Consider the following 17,227-nt stretch of genomic DNA (forward strand, 5'->3'; position numbering starts at 1 on the left):
GGTCTCTTTATGTGTACATGAAATGCCAGGGAACCTGAAATTCCTTGGTGAACGATAGCTATTATGTAAAGAGGTCATACACGTACGCATGTACCTCAAACACGCAGTGCCAAGTGTTATTAATCCAACTCATTTGTTTACTTTCCTGCTCGTAACACGTTCAGCTTGTTACTGCTTGCATGTCAACAGTTGTATAGCCTTCTAATGTGTTTTTTGGTGGATCAAATTTGAAAATCGGGCCTCAGTAACAGATTGTACCAGGTAAAGTTCGGACTAAGATTACTAAGTTATATTTGAAAGGCTATTAGAGTAAAAAACAGGTCCAGAACAAAGGAATGATCCGTATAATCATTGTTTCCACTGAAAGGGTTACATAATAAGAGAGAACCCAGGACTGAAATCCTGGGCCTTTGAAATCCCATTACATGCGCATGCGTAGATAATGTTGAATTGTTGTCGGCCATTTTACCTATACCATCGTCTGCTGTCATACATGTATTTCAGTTTGTGGACCTGCATCCCAAACAAGACGTCACAAGTTGTATTCCTCGAACCAATACCGTAGCCTTTCTGAATATTCACTTAATTCCTTCTCTGATACAGCTTCTTAATTTTCCATTTCACATTTAACAATCATGTATCTATAAATATTACACAATCTGTGGCATTTCGTAAGAGAGAGACTACCATAAACGTAGGAGTCACGCTACGACACATCATGTGCATGTACATGGAAATCAATATCACTCTTTGAAGGGGGGGGGGGGGGGATATGTCAATTTGGTGATCTTGTAATGTGCCCGAAAGACACTATGATTAGGTTTTGGTAGACAAGAGATGGAAAGTCTGATGCGATTGCCATGGACAACTTCGAGTAACGTAAAAGATACAGTCAAGTCAGTTATTATATATGAACATGTGTATGTATGTATGTATGTATGTATGTATGTATGTATGTATGTACGTACGTACGTACGTACGTACGTACGTACAGGGCCGTAGCCTGACCAAATTGCTAAGGGGGGCAGAACTTTGTCTTGGTGCAATCATGCATTTAAAATTTAGAAAAGTGCTAATTTACATAAATTAGCATGCAATTTACATAATATCTATTTTAGTATACGCAATGTATATGTAAGGTCAGAAAAAATAAAAAATGCTGGTCAACGGGTAACCTAACCCATCACATTTGGTAAGTAGGTCGATTTCATTTTTTCACAATGCTTGACAAGGATAAAACAAACCATATATAATGATAGCAAAATATTTCAAGTCAAGTTTAGATAGAACTTATTCAGTCATCTTGATACTATCTCATGCAGTTTGTCTGTATACCTACAGTTAAGAAATGTACACAATTTACGGTTAAACAAATGGTGTAGTTCCTCTCACCCTCTCTTCTCAAAAAATGTTAAGCCCCGCCAATTGAAACTCAAGCATTATTTTAGCCACCCCTTCTGTCACCTACACTACAGTGGAGATGTAAAATCATATATGGTACAATGATGCAGTGGAAGGAGACAACTCCAAAGGTGAAAAAAAAATTGAAAATAAGACAGTGTAGGAGGCCATTTAGAGGCATAAAATATCAAACAATAGACATAATAAAATACCAGAATTGAAACAATTATGCTATGTATTACATATTATCTGGAAGTGTATTTTGTTGTGGCAAAGCTGAAAGATATTTTGCGGATGTGCACATGGTAAATGACTTCTCCTGAAGTTTAATTTGGTTCCAAAAAACCCGAATAAAGAGCAAAACATTTCAAGACTTTCAGACTTTTGATGGCCAAATGGTAAACTTTTGTTCAATTCTTTTTAGTGCACATTGGATATTTAATCTCAATTCATGCTTGTATACATCAGCAGAGCCAAGTAAACCATTGTATAAGATATTATATAATTTGAAATAGACTCAAATGTATATTGTTACATGTACTATTCAGAAAATATAAAGAAATATCCTTAATTTTGAAAAAAAAATGCCAAGCCCGCACGAGGATATATTGCCCATCACCAGAAATAAATATATGGGTAGGTTGAACAGCTTTTTCATTTTTTCTGGCCTAATGTCGTATCTTTCAAAGTAGTTGCCGAAAAGATGTCACATTCAAAGTAGAAAAATGGATGGTGCTTTCTCAAATAATTAACACAACAAAATAACCATTTTCTTTACCCAACTCCCAAAACTGTTATGGCCTCGTTTATGTCGAAACCCAAGGTGAAGTCAGTGAATTCTCATTGTCATTATCATTACAATGGATATTGAAGTTTGGATTTTGATGTCGATGGTACAGCTCTGTTTACAAATTCAGGGCCATTCTTTCCATAGCAAGTCGTCGCTTCAAAATGAATTGCGGAATAACGCTAGTGTCAGTGTGCAATGAGATAATTATATCAAACAACATTTTAACCAAAGACAACGTCGAACACAATTATTGAAAGAAATATCTTCTATCTTCAAATAGTGGATCTTAAACTGCATACCCAGTTTAATAGTTTTTCAGGGCTACCAAATATTCCAAAAAGAGATCTGCCGTTTTATCAGTATGACATGTTTTAATATAAGGAACAAGATGTAAATGAGATCGAGCGCATTTTCGGAGTCACTGCATGCAGCATAGCAGTTGACCTCACGTTGAACGACTTTTTCCGTTTCACTCGCTGACATGATAATTGCGACTTGCGAGTACTGTTACTCGCGGAAAATGCACAGTGCATGTGCGCACTTCGTTTGTACTTTCCCGCACAAAGAATTTTTAATTTGCTGCTAAAAGTTACAATTTTTAACTGGACACATTTTTATTCAAAGTTAAGCCAGCGTACAATAGCGATATAAGATACAGTCATATTAGCAAGGAGTCAGTGTACAGTCACTTTAGTGAACTATTCATTTAAATCGCGCATGCTAGGAATCGTCACGTAAATAACGATTTTAATAGCATCGCCATGTATTCAAAAAGTAGGTTTTTTTCTTTCTTTTTTTTCTCCAAAATCTGAGGGGGGGGGGGGGCAGCTGCCCCCCTTGCCCCCCCCCCGCAGGCTACGGTACTGACGTACGTATGTATGTATGTATGTATGTATGTATGTATGTATGTATGTATGTATGTATGTATGTATGTATGCATGCATGTATGTGTGTGTGTGTGTGTGTGTAAGTATGAATGAATGAATGTATGTATATATGTATGTATGTATGTATGTATGTATGCATGTATGTATGTATGTATGTATGTATGTATGTATGTATGTATGTGTGTGTATGTATGTGTGTATGTATGTATGTATGTATGTATGTATGTATGTATGTATGTATGTATGTATGTATGCATAGAAGCTGTGAGTTAAATCATCACTACTGTACATAGTGTGTGTATTCAAATCAAATCGCCACATTCAAAAAGTAAATTAACAATGTTTTTATGAATGCGAATCTCCTATACCATGTAATCTCTCCAATGATTCCAAATTGTTGTATACCAGTAAGTGTTCGGATTCCAAATCCAGAAATATTGAAATCGTCCGTAATTGTGTCTATTAGATTTAAATGTCTGTTTAAGTGAATGTTTCACACACAAAAAAACACAAGAAAGAAAACAGAACCAAAGAAACCAATGAAAGATTGTGTTACGTTTGCCAACCACCAACCAAAAAGATCTATATTTGCCTAGACATTATATATACAATAACCGCTTAAATGTGCATTTATTTGATAATATACTGATAATAGCAGTCGGTTGATCAATGTAAGTATCAAAGACAGTTAGAGTAGACAATTTAAAATAATTCAGATAGTTAATGCTGGGATTCAAAGAAATATTTGCCAGATATACAATTGTTCGAGCTGAAAATATTTTTTATTGCGCAAAGTACATTCAACAACAATGTGATATGTATGATGTAATAACATCAATAAATATACTGTTTGACAAAAAAAATGAGAACTCAAAACACGGAAATTCTGTAATTCTAATGTCACGTGATACGACTAAATAAATTATAGTATTTCAGGATTGTCATTTTAGGCTGTCAATAATGCTGACAGCGATTCCTCAATTTCACAAATTTTACAGGCAGACGGATCGGCTTAGCTGTGCAGCTCAGTATATCAAATTTTCTGGCTTACTCTAGTTCCATCATAAAATATTAATCCCAATGATGATGCATCAACGGTCTGCTTAACCAATATTAATCACAGACTCATTCTGATTGGATGTAATTTATGAATGATTAATGACGTAATTGTCGAAAGAAAACTTTATGTCATTGAGTCATGATTTAATGATGTAATCTTTCAGAATAAAACAAACGTCATTCCATCATGTAATGTAATGTAAGAATAATTAATGACGCACTTTTGAGGGTAAGAGTCTAGTGTCATTGAATATAATTTAATGATGTAATCTTAAAGTGTAAAAACATGACGTCACTGTGTAATGATAGTGTGATGACATCATTTCTAACTGAACTATTACGTCATAAGTATGCATGTTATTGCAAGTACAAATAAATCAAGCAAGATATTTGTCAGGTAAAACCAAAATCAGCCAGAAAATGTTGGTATTCTAGACTATGTATCTTTTAACTGCTATGTGCAAAATTACATTTTTGATGTTGAAAGACTATGGTCGCTTATAATTTTGTTTGATTGTTAATCTAAGACTTGCGAATGATCCAAGTCTAAATACATACTAAAGCATTTATGCTAATATAATCACATTGAGAATAGGGAACTTGCAATCCAGACTATCGGATAATCTGTAGCTATCGTAATACCTAATCTGGAGCTACCGATAAAATAAACCTCCCACAATGGTCAGGGTGACTATGAATTGATTATTTATGGTTACAAACAATGTAATATTATTGTTTACAATACTACTTGATTTGTATATATTATCACATTTCCCGTGATGCAACATTCATCATGGCGGGTTTGCAAGTTCCTTATTATGTATGATTTCAGGTACAATGTGTAGACCGGGGTATAATGGTTCTACGTTTTGATGCTAGCAAGTTTTATTCAACTGAAAATGGGAAGATATAATTCGGATTTATTTTCAAATTTCAAATTTACTTTATTTTTAGATAAAAGAAACAATGCCACTTTCATGTTTTATGGTGATCTTGTTTGTTTTGTTATCAAAATTGGCAAGCTTAATTCCCATTTGAAGCAAAAGACGAAAATGTGCGAATTGTTAACTTTAAATTTACAGTTTGTTCAGCAAAATGAAATATAAAATCGTAGAGATGACCAAGTTACAATCAACAGTATGCTAATTAGTTGCGTAATAAACAAGATGAGTGGCGGGACAGTCTATCATCTATCTGGTGGAAAGTATAATATTGTAAATCACAGACGACGAACGATATATTTCAAGATGGCGGAAACAAATATGACCGCCAGAACTTTAATTCCATGCTTACAATTTTGCGCAGTTATTTCAGCAAACTGGTAAAATTTAGATAATAGTGAACAGAATAGGATATCTGGGACAGACAGAAGATAAGTCTCAATATTGTTTTTTTTAATCAGCTGGATTTATACACAGCATAACTATTACAGAGGAAGGTTGCCACCTAGGAAAATCGTGAAATGATAACTAGCGCTAGCAGGATCACATGACACAAAGGTCAAACTGTCAAAGGTCAAAGTGCAAGCCCGCCATATTGATTTCGAAGCACGCCAAATGTGACTATCAATTGTAAACATAATACTGCAAGACATGTGCATTTTGCAAAAACTAATGTTGACTTTTAGGGTAAATCAATCCTAAATGATTACAATCCAATCACGATGATACACTATGGCTGCTGTGAGACTACTCTATGCACAACCAGGCTTATGAAAAATAAACCCCTAAAACCTTAGTCCAAGTCCCATGTTTCTATGGATACTGACGTCAAAAGTTGAGGTGGGATAAAGTGTGCACCAATAAAGAGCAATTCACCTAGTTTCTTTAAACTCAAACTAAAAACTTCTATGTTAAGTCTAATCTAAAATCTGTTCTCATTAATATTCATCTATTTTTACTGACGTCATCATCCCAAATGTCTGATAATTACAAATGACGAGAGGAAAATAATACTTTCTTTTTAAAATTTGACATCAAAAATATAATTCTGCAATGTTGCTCGATAATTCATCCAATGGGCACTACAGCTTCACCACAATACTGGTATTATTATTCATCAACCCTGTAAGATTTCAACAACAAAAACAAAGCGATTAGAATATTTCATCACAAGATCTATGCATTGCATATTTTCTCAGAATATAACGATTCAAGGGGGTGTAATAGTCTTTCCCCATGTTGTGTATGTATGTATGTATGTATGTATGTATGTATGTATGTATGTATGTATGTATGCATATATATAGGTAGGTAGGTAGGTAGGTAGGTAGTTACTTAACAGTGGAACATAAATAGATATTGTGCATAAAAGTAGTGTGAACCACCAAGTCACTTCGCTACTTTCATACATCCACTATACTCATAAATCAAGAAAAACTTTGCGATGAAAATTTTATCAGATGTAGGTCTGAACTAATAATACAGTAAACCCTTTAGTCACATTATTCGTACTTGAAGTACTATTAGATTAAGTAACTGCCAGATCATAGCCAGGGTAGTCAATTAGGGTACACGATAACAGAGAAGTAGTTTACTAAATATTGATGACAATCGTACCTTTACAACACTGAATTTTGGTGCCAACATACACATAATACGTGAGGTTGCTATGGTTACCATATGCTTTTACTTAACGTACACACACAATTCAACTTATTAGTAAACGTTGACAATACAAAGAAGTCGTCATTTAAACAAAGATTGTACGTTGGACATTGTGAGAAATCGTTGTTCTGACACGTTATGACACATTTAAAGAAAAAGTTAACACATGCCACACACGACACTTGTTTCAATTACTTTTGCGTTTGCATTTGGACCTAGTATTCAAGTTTGATTGGCACTGCTCCCCCACCCCCACCCCTACAATACCCAAAATACAAAGTAATGCATAGTAATGTATTACGGTTTATCCTTTCAAATGTGAACTTTATGTTATCACGTGAAAAGGTTTAGCAATGAAATGAAATGCAAATGTCGTCACGTGAAGACGGTTTAGCCAATCAGAATAAAATGAATGTGATCACGTGAAATGGTATATCCAATCCAATTAAATGATGCACTTGAATTTAGTTTAAGCATACCTTTTCTACGACCTTCTGCCCCCTCTTTGTGACATTGAACTTGACATGATGCTTTCTCTAGTGGCATCCCTCAATTTTGATATTAGTCTCTGTCTCAGCAGTGTGGCAAGCAAAGCTTCACTGGCGTTCCTCTTCTCACTGATAAGGTGAAATATTCATTATATACATACAGTTGTGAAAATAAATTAAAAAGGTAGGTTTTCACGTTCGGTACCAAATTTACACTTTCCTAACAAATAATGTCTGCAGATTGAAACAAACTGTTCTGCACATATTTGAACAATATTGTTTTCGTATACTGAACATTGTCATGTAACTAATAAGTAAAATTTCAGAATATCAAATTCAATTTTACCTTTTAGCAAATTAAGTCACAGTAAATTCTTTATTATGATTCCGACCGAGGCCATTGCTTTATTTTGAAAAGACATCGGTTGACGCTATTTGACAAATTAGGCAGTATGGGTAAATTGCTTTAAGGAAAACTAGAAACCATGTCGGTGTATCAATGAGGGAACTTAACTCATTAGATTGTTCAACAATCTATTCCAACCCAATCAAACAAACCCCCCCCCCCCTCATCCCGATTATCAAAACAACATTGTTAGATGTATTCGGAAAGAAAAGGTTTTAAACATTATTGACCCAAACTCTAGTCTAATACCCCACAATTTAAACACAATATAATATTTAGAAAATGGACAACATTTATGTTACGATCACTACGAGGAGACACACGAAAAAAATAGTTTATGTGCAGGGTAACTAAACAAATGCTTTAATTCAACTATGCACACTTTGGCGTGCTCCATTCACAATGGCCGAGTTTTCCAGTTCCCTGTTTATACTTACATTTCGTCCCCACTTCGCTTTCCTTGGTTACGTCCATTTTGTAGCGCCGAAAGAACACCCAGAAGAGCTGAACCCTGGTTCTTGTAAAATTGTTGTCTCAGCTTAGAATTCATATAGGCATCGGCAGTTACACGTTTTCTGAATACATAAAAATAATCATTAAATTCTATTGACTTATATCACTAATAGAGGATATATATATATATATATATATATATATATATATATATATATATATATATATATATATATATATATATATATATATATATATATATATATATATATATATATATATATATATATATATATATATATATATATGTTACACCCAATCTGTGAAATTGCCTAATTCCTGAAATGGGTAGGTAACTTTGCCCGGTTCATGAAATAGTTAATCGTGTTGCCCAGGTTATGAAGTGGGTATGGTAAGATATGCCCAGTACATGAAATGAGCATCTTTTATAGGACACACACACAAAATATATATCAATCAAACAACTTTATTATCATGTATTTCCAAACTCATCATTTCACAATTCTTATTTTATTATAATTCAGAGTAGCTTGTTCGATAATCAACACCCCAGTTCAAAATTCTTGCCCCAAAATTTAATGTTGCCCTTTTAGATCGTAATCTATACTCTCATTTGCATAAGGTTGACCATTACAAAATTACATTGCACATTTCATGAATTGGGCAGTTTCACGGATTGGGTGTAACATATGTTTATATATATTGTGTAAACCAAGTCACATTTCCATTGGACATATAAAGATTATTATCATCATCATCATCATTATTATAATTATATAGTTTGTAATTGAAAAGTGACGTCACGGAGAGTTTCTTTCATTCCATCATACCGTGAATATTATGTAAAGTGATGTATACAATTATGAACAGGTTCTTATCCTTGTAAGAGTGTCAGTCCACAAGAGTAGTCGGAGCATCCTTAATCAATGCTATGTAGCACATTAGAATGATCGGTTGTCGGTCGGTGAAACAATGCTCAAGGAAGTCAAACAGGTAAGTGTATGTGTACATGTTGATTATAGTTGGAATTCATAATCGCACTTTCTCAGTTTGAATTACGTAGAAACTAACGATTTGCTTTATCATAAGTTCTGAATTTCAGCAATAAAACAATGATTTTTCCCTTATTCTTTCACCAGATTGAACAAAAATGTGAGGTTGGTCCGATCATGAGAACATGGTATCTATAACATGGCTATGAATCTCAAGATCTCGTCCCAAGCTGTCTAGTTAAATGATACACTATAAATCAAAGGTTGTTCATGCAAATGAGTAAACCCCAACTATTACAATGATGTAAATAGTGTACAATGTATAAGTAGCATCCTAATAAGACAAATATACCATATTTGGACATTATGTAAATGACCCCAATATACACTTACTTATTATTGGGCAGAATTCTGTGATTGATTAACAAAGACATGATGTTAATGACTGTGTGGGTGTCTTCGTTTGAATGTTAAATGTTCTCCCTAGATGTGGGAAGAGATTCAAAGCCACGGATATTAACTAGACTACGAGAAGAATAGACTTATCTACGTCCACCCTCACCAATATGTTTATTGCGTTTTTAGCCCCTGCACACATGCAAAGTTTACAAGTAGTGAAAAATACATTTCTGCCGATCATAAGCAAAGCGATAGTTTACAAATCGAAGTCAAACAAAAACAGTGTAGGCATATTTCATTGTTGTTTTTTTCAAATGAAGTGGATAGAAGTTGAGTTTATACATTTTGGGGATGTGATGTTTGTTGTGGATTGAAAAAATACCTGTTGTATTTTAATTAAAAACAAGTGTATATCTAACGAGCACTTGATATTGGCAAAACTTGTACCTGGCGGTTAGGATGATACATAGGTAATTAGATGATATAATTTACCATACGTTTAATAAAATGTCCAAGACAGCACTATTTTATGCCATCAAATGTGTTAACACGCCGAAATACGATTTCAGTACCATAAAGGGAAGCACTGATTCTACCATCATAGTGTAAGCATGATTTTTTGTAAGTATGTTCAGTTGAGACGAATAGCTTATGAATTTAGTTTGTGTCATTTAAAGCATACATGTTTAAACACATTCAGGTATCTCTGTTTAAAGTCATAAAGATCAACACAAATTTAACCAGCTGAAACAAACAAACAAACAAACAAACACACACAAACAAACAAACAAACATACAAACAAACAAACAAACAAACAAATAAACAAACAAAGCACAGCGCGATACATTACACTTACAATTTAGTATTCAAAGTTAACATAAGTAATATATGCTTTCCCTTAAATGGGTGTTTGTCTTTATTTAACGTAGAATGCGGCAATGACAGTGTGAACTGTGCACACAATTTTCTGTTACCTTGTTACCTGCGTTCGCAGTTCAAATCAAGTAAAAGGAATGAGAGCTCACCATGTATTTTGTTTTTCAAAACAGAGGTCAAAATAATATCAAGAGTGAGCTAATTTATAATATAGTTAAAGACTACTATGTTAAAATTGGGAAAATAAAATATTGTCGTTTTTCTTATAAAGAAGCTGTTGAACCTCTACAGTGCTTAATTATTTCAAAAGAACCGGAAGCAGGCTGTCATATGGCAAAGATTGGAGAGATTGTATTAATTCTGAAGTCGTAACAATGACGTCACATTTCGACCAAATGTTCAAGGAGCTGCTGATGTTAACATAAATCATCAACTTGTTTATCAAATTCTCAAGATAACGATAATGAGGTCTTGAAACCTTCTTATTTTATGGTCACTATTTTTCATAGACTGTATGTGATTGTTTGTGAATGTGCATGCGCGAGACTGATATGTAACGGTCGGGGGGGGGGGGGAACTCCATTGAAAAATCCAAGATTATAGCAGTTTTCTATTTCTAGGCACAAACGTCCTCCTCACTTTCTTTGGTAAGATCCCCCTCCATTCAACCTCGATATTGTGCACATTGAATGAAAACACAAATTTCTTTCTTTTCGATCTTCTTTCTAGCAAAGGAATACCACAGAAACCGTCTAATATCTCTCAATCATAATATATATCCAAATCAGATTTTATCAGTTCCCGCCAATTTCACCTAACCTTGTGTGTAAAATACACAGTATTGGTAGATACAGACAAACTGTAAGACCGGCCGACTCATTCCAAATGAACAAAGATACAAGTAATTATGATATAACTGTTTCTACCCGGTCTACTGCAGTAGACTACATCAAGTGTAATATGCATAAGTCTTCCTAGACTCCAATCATCAGTGGTATGCAAACATCAACCCTTTCGAGGTTATTGACCGCTATTTCCTGCCAAAATCAAACACGTATGTGCAATGCCAGATCGTATACTATTGAAAAGGCATAAGAATGTACGTCATCCGTCATGATCTGACTCCTGACCCCATACATGCGTCAGTGGAAGACATCAATTTGTTGAAGGTTCACAGTTTTGGTAAAAGACACCGAGCGCATCTGATGACGTATTGTTTCCCATTAGGCAAAAAACAAACAAACGGTATACTGATGCACAACAATTACCTGCTGACGTTTCATTTCAATTCAATTCAATTCAAAGGTGAACGATTGCATAGTTTCCTACTGTATCTACTTCATAATTAGAATTTATCAGAGATCTCAAAGAACTACTTCCAATACTACAATTCAATAACCTCTTAAATGTATTTTAAAAGTGTTTGATTTGTAAAACAAATACTTTTACTTTCAATTTATGAAAACAAAATTTACATCATCTGGCTTTTCATAAAACATTTTGTGGAAAAAAGTGCAGACATAAGAGTAAAATTTACACGTGTAACCTTGTTAATTAGGGCCTATTCATTGGAATTTTCTTTTAGTCGACGTCAGTTATATGTTTATTTGGTTGGTTGGTTGGTTGGTTGGTTCATTGGTTTTTGGAGTGTGCATGTGTATGTGTGTGTGTGTGTGTGTGTGTTTGTTTGTTTGTTTGTTTGTTTGTTTGTCTGTTTTTTTTGTTTAACAAATAGGGTAGAAACACACGGTACTATAAATTTGGTATACGAAATGAAAAGGCGAAGGTGGTCCACTTTCAATATGTCACGCCTGCCTAACGCATACGTAGATCCTTTACCATGGCAACTAACTGCCATGCCAAAATCTGAATCATTAACATGACTTTGTAGTATTGTGTTGCCATAAGAACAGTTGACAAACTTAATACTGAGGTGCACGTGCTCTGAAATCGCCATATTTCTTAAAGTTCTGCAACAATTTCATCAAAGCCTGTTGCCTACGAATCTGTATGGCTTGTGACATTATTTGTGAATTCGACGCGTCCGCCGCAATTGACCCTTTCTCTCTATCATATTTGCAAGAATTAAAAAAAAACAGTGTAATCCATGGCACTATATCATTAAAGTTGAAAAACATGCATTGTACACACACACATACGTTAATGTTTCCATAGAAACAATTCTGGTGCAGGAAACGTTGTTCATACTATCTGTTCAAACACATGCAAATATAATTTGTTTGAAATGAAGTTATTTCTTATTGTGCGCTTGTAAATGTCTTTTCAGAAGATGTATGGTGAAGACAAATGTGACTGGCAACCAGTGAAGATTACAAGCTGTTGTGATCACATCGACTCTTAAGATACAAAGTCATAACTGGTTCATAAAACATTATTTAAAATGTGAACTACATTTACCAAATAAAAATTATCACCTAAAAGAAAAAAGTATAGCCTGTCTACATCGCGATCTGCAATTTCGTTTCTCTTCTCACTAACTGCAAGTAATTAATGCTACCAGGGTAAAGCCACTATAGTGATTTGAAAGTACGTGCTCAAACTGCGTATTCACAATGGCGACTGATAACACTACATCATACTATTTAATTTAATGAAGTCATTATATGAATGTGCACTTGTTACTCAAATGAACACTGGCGTTAACGTCGCCATAATTTACATTATTATGCAAATGTCATATGGTTTCAATTTTGTTGTGATTTTAGATTAAAATTCTATGTGACCAAAGTAAAGTTTCTGTAAGATTAAAGTGCTTGAAGTAACATCACAGCACATAGGAATTATTCATGGCAATTTACGTGGTGGCATTCATGTTTTCCTGTATATCACAAACAGTTCGATTTTGCTGTTCTATTATTAAATGTTTTCATCGAGAATCAATAATCAATCCATATGTCTCCAAAAAATACCCGCCGGATAGAACTAACTCAGTCTCTTTTCTGACTACACGCAGTTTGATTTTGCAGTCAATATTGTATTTACATTACCTAGAGTAAAGGGGAAAAGGTAATTTAGAAATATACACACATGGCATGCAACATGATCGATGTTGAGTTGTAGTGCGGCAAGATATCAGCTTCTCACGGGTTAGTCAAATCAACCTTTCATGCAATAGTAGAGTAGTTCAACATAGCTCGTAAAATGTCATAAATCATATGGTAAGACGTCATAGATAATACGGTAAAACGTCATAGATCATACGGTAAAACGTCATAGATCACATGGTAAATCGTCATAGATCATATTATAAAACGTCATAGATCACATGGTAAGACGTTATAAATTGAACGGCAAAATGAAATAGACCGTACGATAAAATGACTTTGGAAAGTTGAGTTCTCATAGGGTTAAAGAAAGTCTCTGAGTCAGACTCTTCAAGTTTGACGTTCAGCATATATGGCATTTCGTTTGTTCTTTTCTTTTCTACATTTTCGCTTCCCTTCCCCTTCCTATTCCTTCCCTTCCCTTCCCCTCCCTCTTTCCATTCTTTTCCTATCAATCATTTCCCTTCCATTCCTTCCTTTAATCTCCTTTCCCTTCCCCCATTTCCTTCCATCCCATCCCCATACCACATTTCCCCCTTGTCATGCATTATTGTAACACGACCTTACAAGTTCATATTGGGTTAGCAGAGAACATAGTCTCGTTTGTATTATTACATGTACTAACATTGTTGATAGCACAAATATACAACACGAACTATCTGTTGGTTGTTACGTCAACAAGTTCTTCATCAATAAGTGCTCTGAATTGAATATCTATGAAGATGGGGTCTGTAGAAAAGAAAGGGTGCATACAAAAATGTGTATACATATATATTCTTTTTTTTGACTTGGCCATATTCACCTTTCAGGAAAAAAGACTTAAAATCACATGCATTTATTTTCAACAATATCATGAAAAATGAAAAATGTAAACTTGAAAAATAAATATTATCATCTTCAGCTTTGCAAATTCAAGATTGTTGCTTAAGAGTGCATTTTAAAAAAAAAAGTTGTGGAAAAAAGACATGCACGATTACTTACGATGGCGCTATCCTTATGTCACCTTGTGCTTGTAATTTTTTTACAGCTTTATAGAACGACGCTAGTGCCCGTCTCTGAATCATTTCTGATACCCTTGTTGAAAGGAGAGCCTCTGAAGCTACCCTTTTGACTCTGTTGAAGAACAGTTATTTTGAAATTCTATATTTGGTTGTCATGCTGATCCACATACTAACGCACTATATATATTCATATATAATATATAATCCAAAGAATACGAATGTTATAAGTTCTTACTCGGAGTTTCACGCCTCCATGCCGATCATCTGGCGACTGATAATTTGAGATTGTCAATGTTGATATTCTGTAATTGGTCGTTAAGTTGATCCACATACTAACACTATATATATATATAACTGGGTGAGTATCAATCTGCTAAGACAGTGCTCTATACCGCAGTGGCAGAGCGCAATAGTTTTGGTAGTACTGGTGATCGCACAATGTGTGAAACTCCGAGTTACAACCAAGAAAGAGTGCCAGTACTACCAAAACTATATATATATATATATATATATATATATATATATATATATATATATATATATATATATATATATATATATATATATATATATATATATATATATACATACATACATATATATATACATACATACATATACATATATATATATACATATACATATATATATATATACATATACATATATATATATATATATGTATATATGTATATATATATATATATATATATATATATATATATATATATATATATATATATATATATATATATATAATGGTGCAATAAGGATTTCTTTTCGCAACATCCTAACTATTCCTAAGCTATTGTAAGCCTTGCTCAGTAGATTTCACTGTACCTCATAATAGATATAAAAGAGCAATTGGTCTCGATTTAAAATTATAAACAAATACTAACCACTTCCCAATTTCTGTACATAGTGAAACAAGATAGGCAAGGTGATTATTGATTCAAACAAACGGTTTTATATTTCATGACAATGACTGGTATGCATAAAATGATACATGACAGCCATTTTCACCTAACATAAAAAACCAACGTGTGCCACCAGTGTATTTTAATCTGGTTATACAGTATAGGAGATGATAGCCACGCTGACTCATTACGAATGACAACAAAATGCAGTTAATTATGAAACAATGTTACTACATGTACACGGTATATTGTAGTAGATTATCAAGTTTAAAAATTAATTTTTATTCATTTTCTCAGACTTCAATGATTTCAGTGGTGACACCGTGTTACAGTTACTTGTATTGTGCTTTCATTTGTAAAAGGTCAGCATGTCTGGAGTGTTGACCTTTTAAAACCAAATAGCTTGAACCAAAATCACAATACCGTACGTTTGTGTGACAAACGCTGTTTCGGCGAGGTTAGGAAGCTGAATTACACAACATACTAGTACGCATCCTCGTGCATTCTACTCAGAGAAGGAAAAAAAGGAGAAAGCGTGAAAGAGATGACACTAAGAACACGTCCATCTGCTTATTGCTCCATTCATCATACCAAACAGAGAGTGGACAGCACACAAGTTACTATACCAAACTGTAAGAGAAGAACCAGGCTCAGCCCAATTTAGTACTTACGCTACGCTAGCACCTCCCTCTTGTTGATCAAGTAAACTTTGTAACCATGTTGTAAATGAATTAGCGATTGATTCAATATTTCCAGCTTGCGAAAAGGGTACGTCATCAAAGTCTTCATCTACACTGCGTTTGCTTCTGTTGGCGAATAGAAGTTGTTGTAAAATTGTACCAATGTGTGCATGATTTAATCATTTACCATAAGTTTGTGCGAGGTGTGTTTATCCTAGGAATCTTACTCGTGGGTAAAGAGTGCATGGTATAACAGGTATTGTACGATATTAATAGTTAATTACTTATAATGACCCAATAGTTTGCATCAATTTTTTATAAGTTACTTTAAAGATCCGCTTTGGATTAGGAATGAAATTGGTTAAGAAAATTAGTTGTCTTGTAAAACTTTAGAATCGTTCGGTCCTGAAAAAAAGAATGGTCCCATTTCAATCCTTATAGCTTCTCTAAAAACATAGTACTGATACAAGAATCTTGTATTTAATCATAGTCTGAGATGTCTCAATTCAATTCAACTGTATATCTTTATACTTGACAGAGCTAATCTGATATCAAACCAACGAAAATGTCAGGATGCATAAGGGTTAACATTAGGTCATTGATAGTGCTGTTGTAAATTTGGTGGTTAACCCATGTTCGTGAGTTTGACATTAACACGTGTTATGTATTTTGCATTCGTTGACAGTGAGACCGTAAACAATTTACCTAGCATATTTCGGCTAAATCACTTAACCTTCAAATTAGTTGATATTGTATACGGTTAAATGACATAGACGTGTGTCCACAGGAATGTAAAACAGGTGCTATAATAGAACTTTCAATAAAGGCAGTGAAATTCGACATTTGTTTATTCATTACCAAACACTCGTCAAAATCAAATTTAGTAAATGGTACTTAGAAATAATTATATTTGGTAATATTGCTATGTTCAATGGAAGGTCTGCATTCATTCATATCTAGAAAAATTGTAAGTTAAACATGAGAGCAAGAATGTGCTTTCTTTGAAAGTGTTTTATAGCAAATTATTTCATTTAAGAATATACTGATTACAGATTGTAATCTTATAGCCAATTGTATATAACAAATAACACTGACTTTGAATATTATAATTATGACTCATACACAAGTTCTCTTCTTCCACTTTTGTGTGGGAAGCAGACAAGTTTCAAACAAATCATTTGTCCT

The 17,227-nt window shown here is 33.9% G+C and overlaps 1 protein-coding gene across 3 annotated transcripts in view; it reads right to left on the minus strand.

Annotated features, from left to right (window-relative positions):
- Positions 1 to 3,871: 3,871 nt before the first annotated feature.
- LOC144448420 (uncharacterized) overlaps positions 3,872 to 17,227 on the minus strand; it is a 57,213-nt gene continuing 43,857 nt past the window's right edge. For 2 of the 3 annotated variants that reach the window (XM_078138662.1, XM_078138661.1), the window contains exons 3-7: positions 16,034 to 16,168; positions 14,426 to 14,557; positions 8,075 to 8,212; positions 7,223 to 7,360; positions 3,872 to 6,201 (exon numbers count right to left, since the gene is read on the minus strand). In XM_078138662.1, coding sequence (XP_077994788.1) covers positions 7,228 to 7,360; positions 8,075 to 8,212; positions 14,426 to 14,557; positions 16,034 to 16,168 — 538 coding nt within the window. In that variant the 3' untranslated portion in view covers positions 3,872 to 6,201; positions 7,223 to 7,227. The remainder of the gene's footprint in view (positions 6,202 to 7,222; positions 7,361 to 8,074; positions 8,213 to 14,425; positions 14,558 to 16,033; positions 16,169 to 17,227) is intronic. The other variant, XM_078138664.1, reaches the window with a different exon arrangement.

Source organism: Glandiceps talaboti, chromosome 17, assembly GCF_964340395.1.
Source record: "Glandiceps talaboti chromosome 17, keGlaTala1.1, whole genome shotgun sequence".
Taxonomy (NCBI): Eukaryota; Metazoa; Hemichordata; class Enteropneusta; family Spengelidae; genus Glandiceps; species Glandiceps talaboti.